The sequence below is a fragment of the Columba livia genome, chromosome 7 (genome assembly GCF_036013475.1).
Source record: "Columba livia isolate bColLiv1 breed racing homer chromosome 7, bColLiv1.pat.W.v2, whole genome shotgun sequence".
Taxonomy (NCBI): Eukaryota; Metazoa; Chordata; class Aves; order Columbiformes; family Columbidae; genus Columba; species Columba livia.
The window spans coordinates 19,265,654-19,290,814 of NC_088608.1; the positions used below are offsets into that span (position 1 = coordinate 19,265,654).

Here is a 25,161-nt window from a genome sequence, read left to right on the forward strand (position 1 = left end):
ATAAAATAACCTGGAAGCTGACACCTCACCAGCTTTTCAGCAAAGAGTAAAGTTCACTGGACTTACCTTCATTTATACGTATTGTAAATATTATAAAGTTACGTTTATTTTTTAAGGGCAATTGAAGATGATTCCCTCCCCAACTCTGAAACAATTCACAGTACTTAATAGGTCTCTCTTTCCATCTCTCTGTGTTAGAGACTGTCGTTACACACTAAACCATGTTATGTGCTACATGATACTTTATGTTTGTCTATACAGATCACAGCCAAGTAAGTGACACTCCAGCTCTGGATGAAGATTTAGTCAATATATTAGAGAAAAAAAACATTTAAAATATTACAAAAGTAATAGCACACAATACGACTGATCAGTTATAAGTAGTTTTAATGATTTTTCACTTCTTGTGTATGATAATCCTTGAAGTAGCATTCAAAAATATAGTGCAAAATATTTGTTCATTTTATTTACAAATAAAATGTGCAGTTCAGCTTTTTATCCTCACCACAGTAAGTGCTATTCTTCTATGTGATGAACAGAAATTATGAAATATTTGAAGAGACAAAAAGTTAATTTTAAAACTAAGAACAAAGATCTTCCCTTCAGTTGTATTTTTATAGAAGTTAACACAATATTATTTTTTTAAAAAACTGTTTTCAGTTGAAGGAAAAAAACAAAGTCCGAGAAAACACTAAAGAATTATATAATAATGTTTTTTTAAACCGTAATTTTGCTGTAACAATCACAAATTTCTTCTCTATATAGAATATTTTTTTTGCAGCTTTAACATAGAATCTTTACAATGCAATGCTTTTTCTTACTATACAAATTGCCTCGAGGGGAAAAAGTATTCTAGTATCTTCCTTTCCCTCTGATGAAACAACAGATGCTTTGGTTAAAGAGCAATTCGTGCACAATAGTGTTTTAACTTGCAAGGCAGTACTCCTTTATTAAGTTGGTAGAATTCCACTAGCTGGATGAGATCAGTAAATCTGGTGTGACCATCATCAAGGGTATAGAATAGCTTCCCATCATCTTCCAACTGTAAAAATGGAAAAGAAGATCAAATAAAATCCTCTTTTGCTATGGTATTTCTTCCCAATTGAAATATTTGTTTGTGAAGCCTTCTTGTAGACCAAGATATTAATAATCTTATCACTACCGAGAGAAGGAAAAATACAGTGATCATTCACAGCAAGATCAAGAATAAACAACAGAAAAATAATGCATCTTCAACTTCCACTTTAGGTTAGGTATGTGTCTAAAAGGAAAGAACAGTTAGACAAGCACAGGATGATTCTTTCTGCACTAACAACACTACTTTATGCCTTTGCATTGGAATTATAGCTTGAATTTATATGAACACTTGAGTTTTTACAAAGTAACAAGAAACAACCAACTTACTCATAGATTTCAACCTTTGTTCCATTCACAATTTGTGTAACTGTTCCATTTTTTATCACTTATTTTGTCAGGTGCAATGAGGCTACACAGGAGTGCACTGGTGAACTGGATGGTTTTTGCTACACAAGAAAATGCCCATAGCAAAAGTAAGGCTCTTGATGTAGTAATAAGTTCTTTGTTGCAGGAGAAAGAACTGCTGCAGCTCCAAACACGTGTAATAGCAGAGACACAGGAGAGAAAGAAGAAACTGCAAAACGTAGCTCCAAAGATTACTGTAGATTTTTAGATGCTTAAAAATTTACAGTCATCATTTCCCTGTGCTAGGTTACCGAACTTTAGCTCTCGCACCATTTGTATTGCACTGCTGACTATATACTTTCTCGATATATTTCCTCTGCTACTGCTATGTTCAGTATCACAAAGCTTGAGTGAAATAGTGACTAATTAGTATTAATGCAAATAGAGGGTAAGAAAACCTATTTAAACTATATTTAAAAAGGGATTGAGAGAGTAGTGAACAGATGATCCTGAAACGGGGCCAGCAAAGAGCAGCAGACTGTTTGCTAGGGAAACATGCAACTGTTCTACTTGAGAAAGGTGAAGGGAAAAAATCATAATTAGCTGTCTTACCTGTAAATAAGATTTCTGATCTGAAGCAGCTGTTGAACTGCTTATGACTCCTGGTTATTCTATCCCTTTCTACCATGTCTGGAAGTAGTTTGTAATCTCTTTTTTCTCAGACTTGGGTCAATCCAGGTCAACCACTGCTAGTTAAGGAATCACCAATGTGTGCATGTGTCAATTCCTATGCTCAGCCAAGAATCTGAAAATGGATTATCATCCCTTGGACTTTCCTTATCCAGGCAGTTTTTCTGACAACACACTGAACACAAGGAAGAGTTGACAATTCAGATGTCTGTTGACCAAGATTTCATTTTTAGCTTATTTTTCCCCTTCCAAGTTAATCCCAAGCCTTGAAGGGAATACCAGACAGACTGCTAATTCTAAAGCGATCAATATTTTGCAAAGTAAAAACTCACATAAAAGTTAGCCAGAAACCTAACACCTTCTGCAAGCTAAAAAGGCTGTTACGAGAGAACACATATTGGGAAAAGACAGTCTCAGAAATGTGTAACAATTCTTCTTCTTTGGCACGGACTATGGAACAGCTGATTTCAGAACAGACTACACTAAAGCTAGCTTGTATCAGCGCAGAATAGCAAGGCTGAAATAATAAATTTAAGCTATGAAGTTCTCCAGTTTTCACAGTGTGGGATCACAGAGGCATCCCAAAGGCTTTCTTTTCAACTTTTTACAATCAATTCCCTGCCACCCACCTGCAATACCTGCTGCACATGTTACCAATGTTTACATGATGCACCTGTTAATGTGGGGGAAGCCTGACTTGGCAGGCTGCATGTGCAATCTGAAGGGACACATTTTTAAATGCAGTATAACCTAAAGCGATCTAAAATGTAAGAGAAAAATAATTCATTTAGAGACTGGCTGCTTTTTAACTTGTAAAAAGACCTTCCACATACCATTTATTTCTTTACATTTAGCAGGAAAGTTTATGTTCTCAATGACTGGAAAAAGGCAAGAGTTTCGAAGAACAGTAGGATCTGAGTTCAGAACGTTAACCTTGTTCTCCAACTAATAAGCTACCAACTTACTACAGTAACACAAAATGCCTTGTTTCTTAGAAAATAACTTCATTTAGAAGATGAACAGCAACTGGAAGCAAAACCTTTCCCCCCTCAAAAAATACTTTTCTGAACTCCTTAAAGAGTATTGTTCTAGCAAAAGCAGAGCATGTGGTAAGTCACAATATCGAGAATAGCATGAGTGATATTGAATGTGACTGGAAATTAAATGACAGAAAGGAACTGAAATATGACCGTGTTTGAGGAACTAAGAGTTTCCACATTCACATTCTTTCTCTGGATTAAGTTGTTCTCATTACAGATTTTTTTTTTTTCTAGTAACTAGCATATGATAAATGGCTTTACTTCAAAAACAATTTAAAAAATTCCCTTCAAGTAAGACAGGTTTTGCACTGAAGTGGTACAGGCCTTCTAGTCCACCAGCATGGAAAAAATTGACCCAGGTCTGTAGACAATCTATGACAAAACAAAGAATTCCTGGTTCCTCCAAAGACTCTACAACAGGAGCGAGAGGTTTTAGCATGCATGTATATAATTAATTCCTCAAATACGCTGTTTAGATCTACAAAAGAACATTAGAATTGACCGAATAATTATTTTGAAGGGAAGAGCACCATCCAACTCACAGCAAACTGAAGGTAACTGCAGCTACCTGTTACATCTGCTCTTAGAGAACAGAGTCTGTTTCCTGATAGGGAAAGAAAATGTGGTCTCTTAAATCTGAGAGCTAGATGACATCCCAATGAAGTGGAATCATACCATATTTGTATGGAGTTCAGAAGGTTTTCTAAAGCACAAAACAGTTATCCCAAAGTAAATAACAGAAGTGACTACAGTCAACAGAAGCACAGAGATCTTACACCTGGGATTCTGATCACAAGAGCGTATGCCAATGCTCATAGGGGGATCCAGGGCACACCTATGACTTTTGGATGAAGGGCTCCTCTATTGTTGGTACTTAAAACAACAAAAATCCTGAGCAATTATTTTAACTAACTTTGATTCATACCTTTCCCAGATGCTTCAATTTATTCTACAGGAACACTTTTAGGGGAGGATATCAGCTACAAGCCCTAGGTAAGGCATACAGAAATTTGATGAACATTCATAGTGGATCAGCAGATCATAAACAAAATTAAAATGCCACTACACTAATTTCTATAATACTGAGGCACAGCAGAATCTGCTAGTAACTGCATTAGGAAGAAACACGGAGGGTAGACTATTATGTAGTCTGGAAGAACAGTTCTTGTGAAGAGGGAAGAAAAAGCTACAGGTCTGCTCAGTTGTGTCAAGCATTTGCGCCTAAACCACATAATGTTACAGTGTTTCTCGGCTCAACAGAAGCAGCCTGGAAAGAAAACAATGTAAACCACCTCTGGAGGAAGTGGAAGGCATGGGGAAAGCTGGCCATTCTGGCAGAACTGGATGACCTCTGCAATGAAAACTGACGGAAATGTGATTTCAAGTTAGAAAATTTCAGCTTACCTATAAGTAGCTTTACTAAATAAGGATATCAATTTTTTGCTAAAATTGTCTTCCTGAAGAAGACTTAGACATTAATATACCACAATGACATGAATCAAGAGGTCAGCAAATAATGTTTGACTCCAAATATTGAAACTATCCTGAACAGATGAGATATGAGATACACACACATGTTGTAGGCAGTCCACCCTAAACAGATAACTAAAAAGAAATAGTGCACATACTGAAATATGTAAGGGCAATATGGCCTTTATTATTAGATTATGTTCAACCTATCAGGGTTGCCTCTATTCCAGTTCAAATAGACTTGTCTGTTTTTTCAAAAGACTTTTTAGGATTTCATAATACTAGCCAAGCTTTATAGAAAATCAAACAGCAAAGCTCAAAAATGTCCAGCTCTACTCAAGAACACTAATTATTTTTAGTGATACCGGTATTATGTTTACATTTTCCATCTAACAGCAAAAGAAAAAAATATCCACCAATATTGTATCACAATGATTCAATTGTTTTGTTTTACAGTTATATATATAAACTGAAAAAATTACTTACTGGTACAATTTGAAAATGCTTAATTTTTAATCCATGACTCAATGACAATACAAATGTTTTGGGGTTACTTTGGCTATCACGTACCAGGAAAACCCTAAAAGAGATTGAAAATTTTCACAGTAAGATCACTCTGAAAAGCTTTTTGTAAACATCCAGTTAAAACTGTTGTAAAACTATTACAGTAAGTATTAGTGAAAAGCAAAAATAACACTAATGACCTAAGTTATTATTTTAATCGGTATTTCTTTGCAAATGTGTCACTGGAAATACTTTTTATTAAATTCTTCTTCACCTTGTCTATTATGTGAAAAATATGCATTCTCAGAATGAATGACACTGTAGGCATTAGTTTTCACACTGCATAGAATTACTATGCATCTCTTCAGACAGAAAAGTGTCACAGGGAAAAATCGAAAGGTGGTTCAACAGGAAGTTTACAGAAAAGCTGATGTAAAACATAGCAGAATGATTTTTACATCTGGCTGCAATTCGTAAGTGCACACTCACTTTTGCACATTGGCAAAATTCCCACGGAGAGCCACAGTCTGCTTACTTCACAGCATTATTCAAATTGCAACACTCAGTGGCCAACAGAGGCACTGCAATTAGTGAGTTCACTGATAACTTATTCCAGCCAGGTCATGGACAGACATAATTTTGCCATTATCCTGGTAGGATAATCTGGTACAGGCGAAAGACGATTAGCAACAAGAGTTAGCTTTCATTGAATCATGGGGTTTGGAATATCATCAGAGAACAGTCTGGAGGACAGAGGGAAGTATCTGATCCAAAGCTTTACAGTGGAGAGACTCTGACCTGCTTGTACTGTGCAGGTCTGGAACAGATATAGCTAACAAATGTACCATAGAAGGGTAATGGAGGGACAGCCATGGGCAAGGATGCTCCTCTTTCAAGACACAAAAAACGGGCAAGATGGACTTGCAGGTGTCAACCAAGTGAGCACTAGAGGCCACCTACTTTTGCCCAACCACACACCAGGAATTAGAGCACTATTATATGAAAAGAACAGATTTCAGGGAAAAAAAATCAGACAGAGTGGATTTTCATTGACTAACAGCATGGATCCAAACTACTAATTTAACCCTGAAGTTTCTAAGAGCTCTATGTGTACAAAGCAAGAAAATACCTGGAACTGAGAAATTTGGAGTCCATAATCATTAACACTTCTATCAAAATCCCCATCCAGTCTAATTCAGAGCTCTGACAGTAGTTCAGTTATTAGTGAGAGATAATTGCCAACTCAGCATAGGGCTCTAAAGAGCACACAGCAAGTCCAAGGACACGCTGGAGTTCCCAATAGCCTGAGGCTCTCCTAAGGGGCCCTCCCTCACCACCTACTGGCCTTCCACCTTCTCCAAGACATGAATTAAAATTTTCAAAGCACAGTTAGACAGGTTCTTTGCATAAACTTAAATCTTTCATATGTTTGCCATTAAAGTCAGGCATTTTATTTTATCAAGAAAAATAACATTATAAGAATGTGCCACTTTGCAGATATCCAAAATGGGGTTTCCACACCCAAATACTGAGATCTGCATAAAACAATACACAAAGCAACCACACTGGGTAGGAAAGAAAATACAGGTTGATCAGGATTTATGTTCCCATTCATCAGTTCTCTTAAAGTCAATTTTCTTACTTTTTTCCTTGTTTTAACAGCAAATACAAGCAACATTCGTCCTCCTTCACATAAAAAGATCTTTACTCTTTTCCAACTTTATCACAATAGAATTACTTTAGTTGTCAAAGAACCTTTAAAAAGATGACTTTATAATGAAGAAAGGGCAGCAGTTCACAGCATCTCAGAAATGCTGATTGGAAGGGAGCTTTTTAGCTGGATGCAGGATGACTCCAAACAAGTGCTCCTTCATAAACTTATAAAGAATTCTCCAAATGATCAGTTGCATTTTGTCATGGGCCTTTTGGTAATGCCATTATCCCATTCATCAATCAGATGCCGATCAGTTTGCAATCCTTTCAAGCATCTGTCATTGAAAAGTCTTCCAGTGTCCTTTAGAGAGCACAATAATGCTACAAAACATTTGTCCTGGATTTGGCTGGGATAGAGTTAATTTACTTCCTAGTAGCTGGTATAATGCTGTGTTTTGGTTTTAGTATGAGCTTAATGCTGGTAACACATTGATGGTTTAGTTGCTGCTAAGCAGTCAAGGACTTTTCAGCTTCCCATACTGACCTGCCAATGAGAAGGCAGGGAGTGCACAGAAGGCTGGGAGGAGACACAGCCAGGACAGCTGACCCCAACTAACCAAACACATATCCTATACCATATGACATCATGCTCAGTATATAAACCTGGGGGAACAAGAAGGAAGTAGGGGACGCTCGGAGTGATGGCGTTTTTCTTTCCAAGTCACTGTTATGCTGAAGGATCCGAACTTTCCTAGAAAGACTGAACACCTGCCTGCCCATGGGAAGGAGTGAAGTAATTCCTTGTTTTGTTTTGCTTGCGTGTGTGGCTTTTACTTTGCCTATGAAACTACCTTTATCTCAACCCACACGTTTTGTGACTTTCACCCTTCTGATTCTCTCCCCCATCCCACTTTGTGGGGGGGAGTGAGCAGCTGCGTGATGCTTAGTTGCCAAATGGGGTTAAACCATGACAACTTCTTGAATAAAGCTGGTTTTAGACCAGAGCAGTAGATCCAAAAACTTTATTCCTTCATACCATACCTTAAGATTCTTGCTGTCCCTAATTCTGTTATTGGGTTATTCACATACTGGGACTACTGTAGATTCTTATATAATAGTCCCTTTATCTTCTCTAAGCCATCATGAATAGCATATTTGTTGGTACATACAGTATTACAGAGGTCCTACCACCTCTGCCATATATACAGGAGATCTCCCTGCTTGGGATCATCTTAAAAGGCTCAATATGGATTATTTTCTCTGCCCCACCACCTCCCTGCCCCCAGAAACGAAAATCTTGTTATTCCCATGAAAAACTTTTATTTCTGGTGATAATTAATCCCTTCAGCCAATCAAAAAGCACAGCATTTGTCACCTGCTGTAATGTATTCATGACTTCACTGTAACACCTGATCAGGTATCTGACAGCGTATGAGCACTCATACTGCTACGTTCTAATCAGTTCTAGACAGTCCATGCTAGAGTTTCATCCTCAAAAAACCCACAATGTATATCTATTAATAGATCCAAGAATATAACATAAACAACACTATACTAAACTAATAGGAGCAAGGTGTTCACTTTCTTATCTCTAACACCATTGCTCTTTACTTGCCAGATCTTCTTGGTTTCACTAAACAGTACGTGTGTGCACCCATTGAATGGCTCAGAAATAGATGTTGGATGCACACCCATGTCCCGTCCCTCCCATACAACAAGTGCAAAAGTGAATGCAGAGTATAGAAGCAGTTTCAGGATTATTAGCTGGGCTTAAAAACAGGACCTTTGAAATTTAAAAAATAAGAAAAAACACAAAAAGGGAAGCCCAATTAGTCATTCTTGCTGAGAATCACTTTTTTCCCTCCCTTTCCTTCTGATCTATTTTTTCCCCCTAAAGTCCTTTCTGCAGATGTAGAAAACAGTATTACAACATATTTAACCCAAAACTGAAGGAATTTAACCAGTAATCTGGTATTACAGGTACCTAACTGGAAACAGAGAAACTAAAGAGTTTTACGGTATCACTCACTGAATGAAGGAGGCCTAAGTTTACAGTTAATATAGGAGTAAGGATAAAAATAACTAAATGAAAAACAGGAGGATCTGAACAAAAAATTCCTACTTGCTCTTTCTTTTTTTTTTTTTAATTAGTATTCAAAAGAGAAAAATAAAAGTGAATAATCTTATCCTAATGGCTGTCCCTGCACAGTTCATCTTAGGATACTGTTAGTCAATGTTTTGAGGCTTGCTTTCACTCTTTCATCAGTAATAAGAGATAGAAAAGACACCGGTGCTAAACTTGACAGTTCCCAGAGAATATTGTGCAAATACAGAGCTCAAGTGCCTGGCTCTAAGCAGATATAAGTAATCTGTCAGTGACAGAATCAAAGCATTAGATCACCACTTTATAGCTTCCAAAAGATATAAAATAGAAACCAACTGATCCCCAGATAGCCCTATATAAAAAAGAATTTTTATTTCTATTACGTAAGTAAAAAAATCTTCCTTCCTCCATCTCCCTCCCAATAAGAAGTACATGGAAATAGCAGTTGTTGACTAGAAATTTGTCTCAGAAGAGTTATGTAAAGAATTAACTTACCCATCTACAAGTCCATGCTGCAAAATAAGTCTCTGAGCCTCTTCTCTAGAGATTTTATGATGAAACCATGACTGAGATCTGTGTATAGCTATAGAAATAAAGATCTTTAAAAAACATTTCACCTTGATTGAAAGAACCACCAATCACATTTCTCTGGCAATTAATTAACTCACACATACCCATGTTAGACATGGCAATAGGACTGCCATGTGAGTTGAGTCGTAGACACCCTCTCCTCTGTACAAGAGAGAAGTAAAAACATGATTTCAAAGCTTTTTTGTTAAAAAATAAATAAAAAAAAAAAATCCAGAAAATACTATTCTGAGAAAGCAAAGGTGTTTATACCCGCCAAGCTAATCCTTCTTCAACTGCAACTGAAAGGGCTTCTGTTGGATTTTCTATAATTCTGCTTCTGTGTCCTGAGAAATCCATTGCTACTAAAGAATTTTCTGAAATGCTTCTCTGCAACAAAGAAAAATACATTTAGTTTGTTCATTTTTTAAAAGATCCATTTAAAAGTGAGTTTCTGAGAAAACATTATGTTTTATACGTGGTGTTTCAAGTATCTGCAGCGTTTCCCATCAGAGCCAAACACATTTTACCCTGGAGAGCACTTGTAATTCCAGTATGCTGCTGCAAAGCTCAGTTTTACAGTCTGGCAGGACAGATCATCCTTTTGCATTACTGCAATGGATGATAAATATAAGTAGAGTTTATGGCAGAGCAATGTATTTTTAACTATATTTAGCCCTTTGCATGTCAAAGCAAGTCAGGAAACTGTTATTAAGTTGCCCAAAAAACAGAAAAATGAGAACATATAAAATTCTTATGCATAACCATCAAATTAACAAATATTTGAAATATTTTTCTATAAATACGTCATAAATGTATATACTATCTATATAAACCTTCACTCAAAGTTTACCAGATTGGAGCATTGAAAACAGCCATTTCTATGGCTGTTTAACTTATTTTTAATACATCACTTCTATTCTCATCATAGACGTAACAACTGTAGGATCTGTTATTTAAAAATGCTTGGGATTTTTCTCCCAGTGAAGATCAAGTTTGTAACAACATAATAAAAAGCACTGAAGTTCGACAAAACCATCTTAAAACTCATAAAAATACTTAGCAGAAACCAAGGTTTACAAAACGAAGTTTAATATGTATTGTAATAGTTCGAATGTTGGCAGGCACTGGAATCTCAAATAATTAAAAGAACATTCTAGCATTCTATAAGTTGAAATAACATCTGGAACACAAGAGGCCCAGATTTCTGTAGGGTTAGCAAAGCTTCCCAGTTAAAACCAAAGCGGCTCTGTTTTGTTTCTATTTGGTTACAAACATGAATATAATTAGAAATGGAAGACAGCAATTCTGTAGTTCACTGCAATTCTCGACACTGCAGTCTAAGGTCTGCCTGAGTAACTGTCACCTGTAAAGGACTTTGAAAAAGTGAAAAAAACCAAGGGTAAAAATAAGAGAAAAGGTTTGCCTCTAGGAGAGCGGCAGGAACTCCTTGTAGCTGCCATAGTTGTGAGCTATGGAGGAGTGTGAAACATGGCAGTGGTTCCCCCATGAAGTGTGCTCACTAGCTTGTACACTTAACTCCCAAGTTTGTCCAATTTGCTGTTTAATTAATGAATTATATGCAAGTAGAAAAACAGTGCCATGCTTGGTACTGTTTATAGATTCTTCCTGTGTTAGGAGCTACAAAAGCTAAAATGCACCCTGCAGTGTAAGAGCAGAGAGAACCAGTAATGGCTCCCAGATCCCTTATAAAAGCAGCAGTTGGCTGTTTTAACAGCTTTACGTAACAAAACATATAGACACAGTCAGTGTATTAAGCGCAGTTTTGAAGCCACGCTTATTGGTAATACCACAGAAAACTACTTTTATGGATATCTCTTAATAGAAAATGCATATTTAAATACTTTAACAGCAAGAACTATAATAACAGCTCAAAAAATCCACCACAAAATCACTGCAACAAATAATTTTTACCTAATTTAGCCAATAAAAAACACAAAAGTGGTTTTCAGCCATGAAAAAGTCTGAAGCCAAATGACTCATAAAGAACTGGGATAACACAAGATATTAAAGAAAAGGACAACCTGATCCAATCCCAGCTGTCTGAGGAGATGGACATAGTACCTAGTATGGGCTGTCTTTCCACTAAAATCCAGTTCTGGCAAATTATTATGTTCCTCTGAAGTCCACTCATTATTACATGAGCTGAAATTCACCTCAAGTACTTAATGTTTTACATTAAAAAAAATAAAATGAAAGTACTATTGTATCTGAAAAAGGAATTTTTAGAGCTTGCTTATTCATCATTTACAGCATGTGTAACCTTAAACACTTTGCTTCTTTTTTTGATGCATTTATAGTTCTGCTGCTCTTTTTTCAAAATCCTCTTTCCATTCTTTTTGACAGTGATAATAAGCCAATGAACTCCCAAAATGCTAGAGATTTGACAAAGGGAAAAAGCCTGTTACCTAGTCTGAACTACTCAACTTGTATTAAGTGAATTAATTAGCCCTTTAGTCAACCCTGACACCCCTGAAGATTTCGGCAAGCATTCGCACATGCAAAGATTTGCAGGATCAGGTCAATAGTATAAATGACATAAGTTACTTCAAAATAGCATGATTGCAGAAACAGTATATTTTCATGGAGCTACTATGGGACATACCATAGGTGTTAGATTCAAAGGGCTGCAGCCACTTCTACCTTGATATGGTTGCATGTAATTCTGATACAGCTGCATCCCATACTAAAACCAGAAAATAACATGGTTAGCATTTTAAATTATAAACCTAACCAAGTAATTTTTTTCCAGATGTGCAAGATAATGTATGCTTTTCTTTACCATTAAAAAGTAAGTGAAAAATGCTGTGAGGATAAGGAAACATGTCGTTATCATTGCTGCTGCCTTTACAAAAGTACACTCTGCATTAAATATTATCCATTTAATACAGCAAGTGACCTATTCCTATTTTGTCACAAACAGACACATTTTAACCAATATTTAAGTTTCCTTCTTGTGCATTCTTGTAGTTTTGTTCAACATTACTCAACAATCTCACTGAATTCAACATGGTTACAAATCAGCCTAAGCTTAATGTAAAGTATTTGCAAGACTGAGGCTTCAGTTCATCATACCATCCCCTACAATGATTCCAGTAATTTGGTCTCTCTGTATTTTTGGAATGAAGAAAAATAAGCTTTCAGAGTGCAAAATGGATATTGCTATTGCATGGGAACCTAAGATTATGTTGCCACACAGTATCAAAATTTCACATAGTAAACTTAAGCAAGAAGTTAACTTTACACAAAAAAATTACCTTAAGCAACCTAATTGCTGTCATCCAACAGGTCCTAGTTTGTTCATCATCTGCACAGAGCTGTTTCAGGTCTCTGGTTCCTCCTGATTTGTTAGGCTAGAAGGCCACAGCACATTTTTTTTAGCATTAATGCATATCTTGAAGATAATACCTGTTGAAATAAAAGCCACTAATTCTCCTATTTTATAATAGACAGCTCAATATTGTTTTTAAAAACCTTAAGGAAACTTAAGCTTACCTAAGACCTGTGGCTTGCTTTAATACGTATGAGTATAATAAGCTTGTACCTTAAAGCAGAATCCATAGTTTGTTGGTGCTCCAGAAATCTTTTTGCCTGTCAAAGACATGTACATATCACTATTGCTGAATTCACAGAAAAACTGCAGATGCCTTGGCTCCTAAAAAGAAGAGCAATGAAATAAAGTTAGATTATTTTTAGCCATCCTCTCCAGACAAGAAATTCAGACAAGTACAGTAGTTATCCTGTTCCAACATATAGTCTTACATACTGCACTTCTAACTGTGACATCACGAAATCCAGAAAGAGACAACATCAATTTTATAATGCAAAGAAAAAAAACCTCAAACTGGTCAAAGTGTTCCTTCTTCCAGAGAGGGAGAAAAACCCAAGTATGAGCGATTTAATTTCTAGGAAAACATCCACTAAATTCAAGCTACGATAATATTAGAGTAGGAATCAAGTTTTGAGAGCAGTATGCCTTTCAAACATCAAAATAAAATATACTTTCATAAACTGAAAAAACAACATACTGTAATAATTACTGTCCAGTACTATTTCTAACCATTATCTCCATCCTGTAAGGTTAATTAAGTCAAGGAAGCAAACAAAATAAATTTGCTGAAGGACACAAAAACAGCTCAATGAACGTTCTGTCAATTAACACAGAAAATTCAGAACAAGAAAAAACATTGTCTTAAGTGGTTTACGTAGAAGATGTCTTAACTCCAGTGTACCCTATTTAACATAACCTGGTTTAAAGTACATCAAAAAGTTGCACTAGTAAAAGAAAAATCCAGTGACTAAATTTGAGAACTCTCAAAATCTTCCTGTAAAGTCCTTGTATACATAGGTTTTTGTTTATTTTAGATAATGAAGCATTATGTCCACCTTTCAGAGCATCCCGTATACTTCGGATTTTTAACTACTGTTTGAAAATTCATTTTAAAAGGGTATTCTGTTAACTGCTTGGAAAAATAGTAGCCAGAATGAAGCAAAGTTATTAGGCAAAAAAAATCTATTATTTCTAAGACAACATTTTCCCAATTGTATATCTCAATATCTGTCTAGGTTTTATCTGTAATGAAGTGTGGGTTTGTTTGTTTGTTTTTTTCCTTTTTAACACTGTAAGTTGAAATTCAAATTTTGGTTATTATTACAGCAAATGATAAATAGATTCACACTTGCTCTAACTTCATAGTTCTCTTTTTTTTTTCTTCCCATACCTTAGATGTACCTTTAGTGGAAAAATAAAGGCCAGATCTTCTCAAAATAAAGTACAATTTTTTCCACGATTTTTTCCCCTGTTCCTTTGCATACAAATAACCATGAATCTCAGGATACGTGCTGGAGCTTAGGAACATCTGAAAGAAAATATCAGACATGCATTTTTCTTTTCAGCTGAAACCAGCTTTCAGTTTCATTAATATACTCAGACAGGACCAAGGGGATTAACCCCCTAAATGCACTATCACAGTACACTAATTCAGTTATGAGTGCATCTAATCCCATTAAGAGTACCTCTGCTTTAAGGTGTGTAGAATGTTACACAATTCAAAGGTATGCTAAGCAAGCTACATATTTATTCGGAACATATGGTTTGAAATGAGAGCATTAGTTATGCAATATGTTGACTTCAGCAACAAAACCAGTATAAGAAGTTCTGATCCCATGCTTCAGACCATATTTAGATAAAACTGCAAATCAATGCTACCAAAAGAAAAGAAAAATAATGCTATGCCTCCTCCCCACCATGTTACAAACCAGATAAGGGAACTGATCTGAGCCAAAATTAACCCAGCAAACAACTCACAATATCTGAATCACAAAACCATGCAGGTCAGGCAGATATTACCATTTTCAATAAAAAGGGAATAAAAGTCTCAGGACCTGAACTTGTGCTTAAGCAGAAGCTTTAGGAACGTTAGTTGGATTAAAGACAGGAGAGGCAGATACAGCTCCTGTCTGTGCTCAGGGTCATGAGGCATGGAGTACTGAACAAAGCTGCATCAGAAGAAAGGAGGAAGTAAAAGTTGGAGAGATCAGCTATTTTGGTTCCAGAACTGGAAGAAAAAGGCGTGCACCCTCACAGGTCACAGAAACGCAGAATGCCATGGACAGACAGAGAAGTTAACTAATGCCCAGAGAAGCTGCGTGTTGGGCTGTCTCTACTCAAGGTATTCACTGGCTTCTCTTCTGCCATTTCAGCCAAACAGTCAGAGCCAAAACAGCTGGGATCTTGCTAAGACCAAGTACATAGTTTCACTCAGTCTGCAAAAGTACCCACTAAAAGCTGGAAACCATGTTAATTTTATTCTAATTCCATGCAATGCACTCATTTTTATTACTCTTCTTCCAAGAAAAGTACTCGGAACTATTACTCATATCTAAAGAGGCTAATTTAAACTTCTTCCATTTCCATATATGCAAAGGAATCTATATGGTTACTGATCTCTTCAAGGAACCTTGCCCCAGACTGGACTACAGCATCATAAATGCTATCAAAGCTTATATATAGGTAGGGAACAAGGGATTTTCCGGTTGGTATCTTCAGCTTTCATTGCTGCATTTTCTTCCTGTCCATTGCCATGTCCAGAAAATCTGATTTGAGGACAAGAAGAAACAGATTCTCAGGCAAGAGACAGACTGGCCAGTGCCAGAGTGCTGCAAAGTGATGAAGTAAACTCAATTTTGGAAGCACACAAAGTTCTTGGGCTACTAAATAATGTAGTCCAATCAAGATACACCAGGACTCTTTCGCTATTATTGTGTTCCTACCCTCCAGTCAGGTGCACTACTGTACAACCTGTAGACCGTCCTGAGCTAATTAAATTCAGTTGGCACAAATGCAGTAACCCTGGGAGGCTTCAACTGATGGGGGAGGGCCCTAGCCCACAACCAGGAATGCATTATGAATAGCTTCACTGCTATTCACCTGAATAGTTAAATTACAATAAGACCAGGTTCATCCATCTACATGTGCTGCTGGCACACTGTGTGCAAATGCAGTTTAAGCTATTGCAGCCACATTGAAGCAGACGGGTAGGTCCTGGTAGGTGTTCCAGCCTGTTAATCTTCCCATTTGCCACATATTAACAGGCTCGCTGGTGGTGAATATAAAGGCTAAATTTAAAAAGTATTCCAACTCCATAAGCAAAGTCAAATGGAAGTTTTAGGAAAATATAAACCGGTCAATGTATGTAAAAACAACATCTTTTTAGGCTTTATTATCTCTGCTGAAGATGAAAGGAGCGGTTGGCTCCCAGCCCGCACAAGTGTCTACCCCAGGATTTCTGCCATAAGAGCTTCAAACCAGAAGTGCTGTCATGAAAATCTTTTTTCTTACTCAGCAGACCAAAGTGGAGGAGCAATAGAAAGCTCAGCTTCAACAGTCGCTGTTGTACGCCTGCTATCAATTAAAATAAAGTAGCAATAATGCTAGGAAAAAGGCAATCCTAGATCCATCTTTTTCTTTCTAAGACAGCTGAGGACTGTGCGAGAAAATATAACATGAACAAGCCGTAGTAAAAACCATTAACTGTCAGAAGAAATAAGCAGTAAAAATATTTCACAGTGAGAAATGAATGTCTGTAATAAACAGCTACAACTAAAGATAGTAAAAAGATAACTTCCTCAGGTTTTTTGGTTGCGGGCTGGCTTTGATTGCACTTTTATTGTTGTTTTAGCTGAGTTGTGGGGTTTTTTGGTGTTCTTTTGGTTTGTTTGTTTGAATGGAGGTACATGCAAGTCTATTACAGGGCAGAATGGATACCTGTTTGTGCAGATAAGGGGTAACCAAAATAGGATAAAATAAGAAAAATAAGAAAAGTCCTTAATATATGAAGAAGAAGTGGGGAGAGTAAAATAAATGATGGTATGCTGCAGACAGGTATTACTGGTCACACAATATGCAGAAATAAGCTTTCAGCCTCTCCCCCATGCAGTGAAATACTTTATACGATATGTAGAGTGCTGTCAAATGTCACCATGGCTTTCAGATACTACTATATGACAGCACCAAGGACTCGATTACAATTTGATTAGCTGTAAAACCAACCAATTTAAAACCAATCTAAACAAAAAACAAAGCAAGTAAATTTCTTTTGTTGAGGTGAAAAAAAAAATAATCAACAAGTGAAAAAATAATGTAACAGGAAAAACACCACACCATCTCAGATGAATATAATATTAAAAAATGCAGAAATACTAGATATCACAGAATGCAATAAAGATTGAGAGCTGCACTCCTAACCACACAACTTATTTGTCTGCATCTGCAACATTTTCAATGAAAGGATGCTTGCAGTAGCAGAGACATTTGCTAAGGTAGATGTTTGTCAAGCGCTCGCATGATTTTACGGAGTTAAAGGAGCCATCGTTTTCATGACACTCTGTGAATCAAGTTTGAATCTGATGACTGATTTCTTCAAAGATGTGATCACAGCTGGCCTTGACCCAGCCTCGTGCTACTGGGAAAAAGCAGGACTTTCCATAGAATCTGCTGATAAATTTTAAAGGCACCAATTAACTCCAGAGAAGAACTGACAGTGATCCTCTGTATTGTCTCCTATAGTCCTCACTCAATCTGAGGGGTTTAGACTGGGAGAAAGGCTGACAAAACCTGGGGTGGAAGATGGGGAAAGACAACGGGCAGACTAGGACATGTTTAGGAGATTGGCAAGAGACTGAAATTCAGTGTGCGGCTATTCCAGCCGAAGATTGGAACAGAGTCAGATGAGAAACTGGTCAGGGACAGAGAGACTTGCTGTGGCAGAGAGATTAAAGAAATGAAAGCTTATATCTTTAATCCATGAAAGCAGAGAATGGGAACAACTAAGAACATGATAGCAATGGGGACAGGACAAAAGGAAAAGACACTATCAGTAATTCCACCTTTCAACAAATTATGAGTGTTTATGTTGGTAATCCTGTTCCATCTTTAATTTTTGCATCTAGAATCATAGAATATATAACATTGATTTTTTAATGTTTATTTAGGAAATATATGTGCTCCCATCTTTAATAAATTCTACATCAGGTGCAAGTGTTTTTTCATTGCTCTGGAAGATGGCTTGGACATGTGCTACCTAAACCAGCTTTTTTTAATGTATTCACATTATATGTAAAAAGCTATTAGAAAGAAGCAGCAAAACTGGTCATTATAAGACTTGAACTCTGAACTTCAAGTCTACCTACAGAACCTGAATATCAAATGCCTCTATTAAAACATGATGAAGAGGGGAGGAAAATAGGTCTATTCTTCAAGTAAAATCAGAAAAAAAGTGTAATTACCTGAGTTAATTTCAACCTTCTATTTTGAAAATGTCACTGTTAAATTTAAAATGCTGATTGACATACTGCATAGCAAAAAAAAAAATATGCTATAAATACAAAGATCAAAAAAACAGAATGACAAAACTGTGGAAATGTTATTCAAAGAAGAAAAAAGAAAAGAAAAGAAACCTAGGATAAAATTCTGACCCTTTGAAGTAATTAAAAAAAAAAAATTATTGACTTCAGTGAGACTAGGATTTCACCTACTAACTCAAGAAGACTCAATTCTGTCAACACTATCCATGCTGTGCAGTCTATTCATTGCAAATGTTGTAATGAATAAGAATACAAGAGGATCTCGTATGTACATGAATTCATCTAAAATAAGAGTTTTTCCAATAAACAGCCCATGTTTTAAACAAGTCAGAAGCCTCATTTAAAATTACATTCAACAATGGTTTCACATTTAATCAGACCAAGTGAATTAATTTGTTGACCACCTGTGAAAGCTGTGATTCTCAAAAAACAACCAAGCCAACCCAATGTCTAAAAATTATAATAGAATGTTTCATTACTATGCGGAGAGGCCACAGATGAAAATCTTCATATGACGTTCATTTTTGACATGTTTTAAAGCATCCGATTTGCAAAGCAAGTTCCAAGTGATACATACTGTCTACCACCAGTCACATACATACAGTACTCTGTCTCAAAGCAGCCATAATCTAAATAATATAGCGACACACTTTTTTTTTTTTTATGCTAAAGATCTTACTGTCAGAGATTAAACCTCTCTCTTTGGGATTCATAGACATTCTGCGTATGTCAGACCTAGTGATTTTACTTGGAACACGCTAAATGGATAGGAGACAGCTAAATGGCTTTTTGGTTTTGAGGCTATTTAGATGCTCTGATTCAAAGTTATCAGCCAAAACACTTCTTCACTATCAACGAAAGTCAATAAAAAACATACTTGAAAACATTTTACTTCCTTACAGCTCAATCCACAAAAAAATATAAAAGTATCAGAAATTATTTTTTCATCACTTGTAAACACTGGGTTGTTGAAACTAATGTCTCTCGTGATAATTGACCAAGCACATCACAAATAGTAACAAAAGCCCGTTAACTTGTCTTAATGAAAGTTTCCAAGGAAATAGCGACACACTGTACACAATTTAGATGTGTAAGGGCTGCACCATCCACAAGGGTGATCTCTACTTTGTGCCTAAGCAAGTTTTATTCAACAAAATACAATTAAGCAGACAATGAAACATGAAATAGCAACAGAGGAGATTTTGTAACATCTTTTCAAGCTATCAAAATGGGATGTAACTATTCATATTTAGAATGATTTTTAATCTTGCCCACAAGCTCTGCACACATTCTACCTATCACAGTATGTTCTATTTCCAGGGCTAAAGGAGGTTCTGTGCAAGACTATAGGGCAAACAGTTCCATTATAAAAGTCTTTATTATTTTTTTCAAAATACCAAATCACATTTATGAGCAAAAAATATTAAGTTCTATTAACACTGGGGATAATTTGAAACATTTTTCACTATATTTGGGATAATCTTAACCTCCTGACTAACACTAGCTTCTATATGGATGTAACTATTTAAAACAGAAGAATGCTTTGGGAATTGGTTCTTTCATATTTTTAATTTACTCATTGATGCAAAGGTAGACTTTATTATATAGATGCACAAGAAAATTTCTAATTTCTATATTTCTTTTACTTCTACCTTAAAAATCTTGTGGAATTATGTTGCTTTTCCAATCATTCTTTATCCCCAAATCTCACACATAGGACTGCTGTCTTAAGACCAGTGAAAGTTTGTCTATTAATTAATTTTTCTAGTGACAAGCAAACAAGAGTGATGTGTATGCTTCCACCTTTATTACTCATTTTTCCCCTCTTTGAGAAGTAAGATGATGATCCCTGACATGGTCATTCTGTGAAATTATTCCCACTGTAAATTAAAATCTTTCATCTGCTTAAAAGATGACTAACACTGTTTTTTTTTATCAAAGGCTACAGTAGCCTTCAAGCCAACAAATCATACTAGTCAGTCTAAATTTTCTACTCATTGAGTTTGACCATTTAACTCTTTTTTATATCCATTTGTATCACATTAGCAGTTCCTCATTATTCCACCAAGGCCTGCTGCTGAGCATGTGCTGAGTACTGCAGTACCCCATCTTTTTTAGGAAATGGGGTCTTTCAACTGAAATACCCAACAAATGTAATAATCATTTTTAGTGCATTTTGTCTGGTTTGGCACTCCTTGATTCTGAAAGAACGTGCAAGTTTCCAGGTGTGGTCATATAATAACTATCTGGAAGAGACACGTCACATCTCGTAAGGAAGAAGAGTTATTAACCATGTTTGAGGTATTTAAAACCTAGCCACAGATCCAACAGTGACAATGAGCTGTGCTCACACAACACAAGGGAAACTCTGAGCTATGGTGGCTCATCTTCATTCAAAGATTACAAACCTGTAATATCCCAGAATGGCTTACAGCTGCACTGGTCTCACTTGGAAAAGATATCATATGGTCTGGAAAAAAACCCTGTAACAAAAACAATTTGTATCAAAGTTCCATAAAGATAAATATAAAACCTCCTGTCTCTTTTGGACATAAAATTAAAGTTCTCAATGCAGTGCAAGACACTGCAGATTATCTGATCCATCAGTTTAAGTTTTCCTTAATATAATTCCTAAATTTGTGACATCCTATATATTATCTGATGAAAAACTTGGAATTTTGAGAAAACATCAATGGTCCCTGGAAGCAAGAGCGTTTCAAAAGGATGCATGTCATATTGCAGTACTTGGCCCTTAGTGCTATTTTTCTAGTAGTAATTTCTGTTGCTGTTCATATAGAAGACTTGCCTGGGGCTTCAAGATGCTACAAAGTAGGAGGGTATACAACATGCTGAAAATTTGCATTGTTTTCTCTTGTCTTGTTTTCATTACACTAGAAAACCAGTAAATATTCTGGAGTAACTTCCATTAATAGAGAACCAGCCCCCTCAGCTTGCTTTTTTGAATTGTCCATTTTGTATGATACGAATATGAATTAATACCAAAACACAGTGTGGTTACAAATTCTGCATGTAAAGTGCCAATTTCATTAACAATGATAGCTCAAGGTATAATTTAGGGACAGACCTGCAGCTGGGGAGTTCAACAGGCTGACAGGAACCAGCCAAGAGTTTGACTGTTACAAATAATGTTTTCTCAAGGCTTTGAGAAGTTCTAAGCCAATATTCCATTGGCAGTCCAATGTCCACTGACTTTAACTTTCAATAAAAATTAACTACTGGTAGGGTTAATTCATATCAACATACTTCTGATAAAGCATTCTTGCTACACCTGGACCACAGTACCCAGAACGGGACTCAACAGGAACAGGAAGGACTCTGATTAGCCATGTCTGCTGATGCTGGTCATAGCGGCATGTCAGCCACACTCCACACCTGGTTCCACTCACTGGTTAACCAATACACAAACAGATTTATTCTTTAAAAGCTTCTCTGCTAACTGTAGAACATCTCAGGCTCAGAATTTTTCACTAGTGCAGTGATACTTCCATAGTAGAGGAGTATATGATTTACCCAGAAAAACACAGGTGGAGGATGAAAAAAACCCTCAGATCTCTTCTACCTTCTGGTATCTTAATATTTATCTTTTCTCAGGTAGATAATTTGAGTTCCCTTGCACCTTTCACCTTTCAAGTCCTCATATATTTCTGCTGCTTCTCCCTTTGACATCTGAAACAAGCTGGCTTTACAAGAGACAGCATTAGGAGCGATCCAAACACACCATGCATTTGAGCAACCAGGCGGCAAGTTTCTCCTGCTGAGCCAGGACTGTTTCCATGGCCTTTGCCATCAGCCAAGATTCAAATCAGCAGCATTAACCTTTGGCAACATCCTTGAGCTACGAGTTGTCTCTGCTCTCTTTCCATTCCTTACATACGCTAACTTTGACTTCGCTTTCACTTACTCCTAATACGTTATGGCTGCTCATGCCCTTTTGTGTCAGCTGTCATTTAGCTGCAGCTGTGAGAAGCTGCCATTGGGCAGCACCGGGCCTTAACATTCGACTTTCACTTCAACAATAAAATCATCTTTGCTATAGATGCCCCTTCTCACACTGCTTCATTTTGTATTTTATTGTCACTTGATGGAAACTTCATTCAATTTCATAAACTTTATTTTGTTGTAGATCCATGTGCACACTTCAATAAAATTAAACCCACGTCTGCACCCCTCACCCAAAACAAAGTATAAACATGGATGTTTCACAGTTGCAACAAAAAGACTAGCCAACAGTTACAAACACTGCAATGTATTCCTGTATCTCACATATTCCCTTCTAATTATTGCTTTTGACTCACATTACACTAACAGCTCTAAACTCTGCCTGTATGTTAACAGAAAAGACTTTTGCAGCAACAGCAACTGCATCACTTCAGAGATATGTTAGAACTTACCAGTGGATTTTTAAAAAACTCATACTTGGCATAATTTTTTCTAAAATACAGTTTGTTTTCCTCTTCCATTATCCAGTTTGATTGGACTTCCATCACTAATTCATGATCCTCTATAGCTCTTCCTGTAAAAAAATAGAACACATTTTAAAGAAAGCAACACAAAACCTGCACCTAAGAGCCTAGTCCATTAGTCAGGCCCGCATTACACCAAGTTACTGTTCTACCTCAGCAGGGCCGCAGTTCTGAGGAAGGTCACATGAGGGGTTTTTTGCTCATGTTTAGTTGTTTTCTTTTACAGGGGTAGCTAAGGGCTCTACTCCATTTCATGACCAAATCCATGTTGTCTTGCAGAAGCCAAGCAGTGACACATGGGCCATGCAACTCACAATTTTCTGATTACATTTTCTATGCTTGACTGCATTATCCTAAGGGACCTTATTATATATTTTAAATTAATGTTGACGCTCTCATGTAACTGCCCCTTGTTAAAACCTTTTGAAAAAATCTTAGATAAAAGAATAGTATAGATTTTTTAAAAAAATCATAAATTCTTGCAAGTTCTGGCTGAACAATGAGCCTACCTTTCATAAAGTGTAGCACCTTCTAAGAAACAAAAATCAAACGTCAAATTTGAAATCATTAAAACCTCTTTAGAACTACAACATATTTTACTGATCTTCTCTTGCCACCTCTTTTACCAGTCACTGCTTCATGCTTCCACACTGTCTAATCTGGTGGCCAACAGCCTCACTGTAGCCCACAAATCTACAACCTTCTTGAGGAAGTTTCCAGCCAGCAAATTTAGAGACAATACACTCATACAGCTAAATCCCACCTCAGTGAGAAAATAATAAACTCATGACTAGCAGAGACAAAGCACTCTAATGATCTACAGATCTAGCAGGGAAAAGTTAAACTTCCATTGAATTTAATTCATTCTTCACTGAATTTAACTAATTCTTGAGCCCATAAAAACAGGAAGTAAGGATGCTACAAAACTCACATTTTGTAATCAGATCAAATGAAGCTAATAAATAATAGAATCATAGAATACCAGGTTGGAAGGGACCCCAAGGTTCATCTGTTCCAACCTTTCTTAGGAAAAACAGAGTGTAGACAAAATGGCCCAACACCCTGTCCAGCTGAATCTTAAGAGTGCCCAATATTAGGGAGTCCACCATTTCCCTAGGGAGATTATTCCAATGGCTGATCATTCTCTTTGTGAAAAATTTCCCTCTTTTGTCTAATTGGAATCTCTCCAGAAGTAACTCTTACAAATTACCACTTGTCTTTTACATGTGACTCCTTGTAAAAAGGGAGTCTCCATCTTCTTTGTAGCCACCCATTAAATATTGGAACACAGCGATAAGGTCTCTCCCGAGCTTTCTTTTCTCAAGGTTGAACAAAACCAGTTCTCTCAGCCTTTCCTCCCATGGCAGCTTCCCAGTGTTTTCGTCATCTTTGTGGCCATTCTCTGGACTCCATCCAGCCTGTCCACATCTTTTTTGCATACTGGGGAACAAAACTCAACACAGTATTCCAGGTGTGGCTTGACAAGTGCTGAGTAGAGCAGGATAATGACTTCTTTGTCTCCGCTGGTGATGCTCTTCTTGATGCAGCCCAGCATCCTGTGGGATTTCTTTGCCACAGAAGCACACTGTTCACTCATATTGAGCTCATACCGGGACCCTTTCCACAGAGCTGCTCCCCACCCTGGTAGATCCCAGCCTGTGCTGCACACCTGGATTATGTTTTCCTAGGTGCAAGACCTTACACTTGTTCTTGTTGAACTACCCAACATTCTTGTTATCCCACTCTTCCAGTCTATCCAGGTCTTCCTGCAGGGTGACTTCCCCTTCCAAAGTGTCCACTTCCCCACTCAGTTTGGTATCATCAGTAAGCGTCAACTTGATCCCATCATCCAGATCACTTGCGAAGATATTAAACAGCATTGGGCCCAATGTCTGTCCTGGGGAGACCCCGCTCATGACAAGTTGCCAGTTTGAAAAGAAGCCATTTACCACCACGTTCTGGGTACACTCTGTCAGTCAGCTCCCCATCTACTGCAGAGATCACCTGTCTAGACTGTAACACACCAGTTTCTCTAAGAGAAGGCTGTGGGAAACCATATCAAAAGCCTTGCTGAAATCCAGGTAAACAATGTCCACTGCTCATCCCACATCAACCAAGCAGGTTGTTTTGTCATAGAAGGTGATCAGGTTTGTTATGCACTGTTTGCCCTTGGTGAATCTGTGCTGTCTTTTCCCCATCACACATTTCAACTGACTTTCGATAGCTCCCAGGAGGATCTGTTCCATAACTTTCCCAGGGACAGAGGTAAGACTGATGGGCCCATAATTTCCTGGATTCTCCTGTAAGCCCTTCTTGTAGATGGAGGTGACTTTAGCCTTCT

General features: G+C 37.0%; 1 protein-coding gene across 8 annotated transcripts in view; it reads right to left on the bottom strand.

Annotated features, from left to right (window-relative positions):
- Positions 1-370: 370 nt before the first annotated feature.
- Positions 371-25,161, bottom strand: part of GRB14 (growth factor receptor bound protein 14) — a 66,162-nt gene continuing 41,371 nt past the window's right edge. For 6 of the 8 annotated variants that reach the window (XM_065068684.1, XM_065068685.1, XM_065068688.1 and 3 more), the window contains 11 exons: positions 22,749-22,870; positions 20,745-20,819; positions 14,193-14,330; positions 13,016-13,126; positions 12,729-12,824; positions 12,077-12,157; positions 9,724-9,840; positions 9,558-9,615; positions 9,379-9,466; positions 5,109-5,202; positions 371-1,042 (listed from right to left, as the gene is read on the bottom strand). In XM_065068684.1, the coding sequence (XP_064924756.1) occupies positions 896-1,042; positions 5,109-5,202; positions 9,379-9,466; positions 9,558-9,615; positions 9,724-9,840; positions 12,077-12,157; positions 12,729-12,824; positions 13,016-13,126; positions 14,193-14,330; positions 20,745-20,819; positions 22,749-22,870 (1,127 nt within the window). In that variant the 3' untranslated portion in view covers positions 371-895. Of the gene's footprint in view, positions 1,043-2,034; positions 2,288-5,108; positions 5,203-9,378; positions 9,467-9,557; positions 9,616-9,723; positions 9,841-12,076; positions 12,158-12,728; positions 12,825-13,015; positions 13,127-14,192; positions 14,331-20,744; positions 20,820-22,748; positions 22,871-25,161 lie in introns of all 8 variants that reach the window. The other 2 variants (XR_010473674.1, XM_065068686.1) reach the window with 2 other exon arrangements.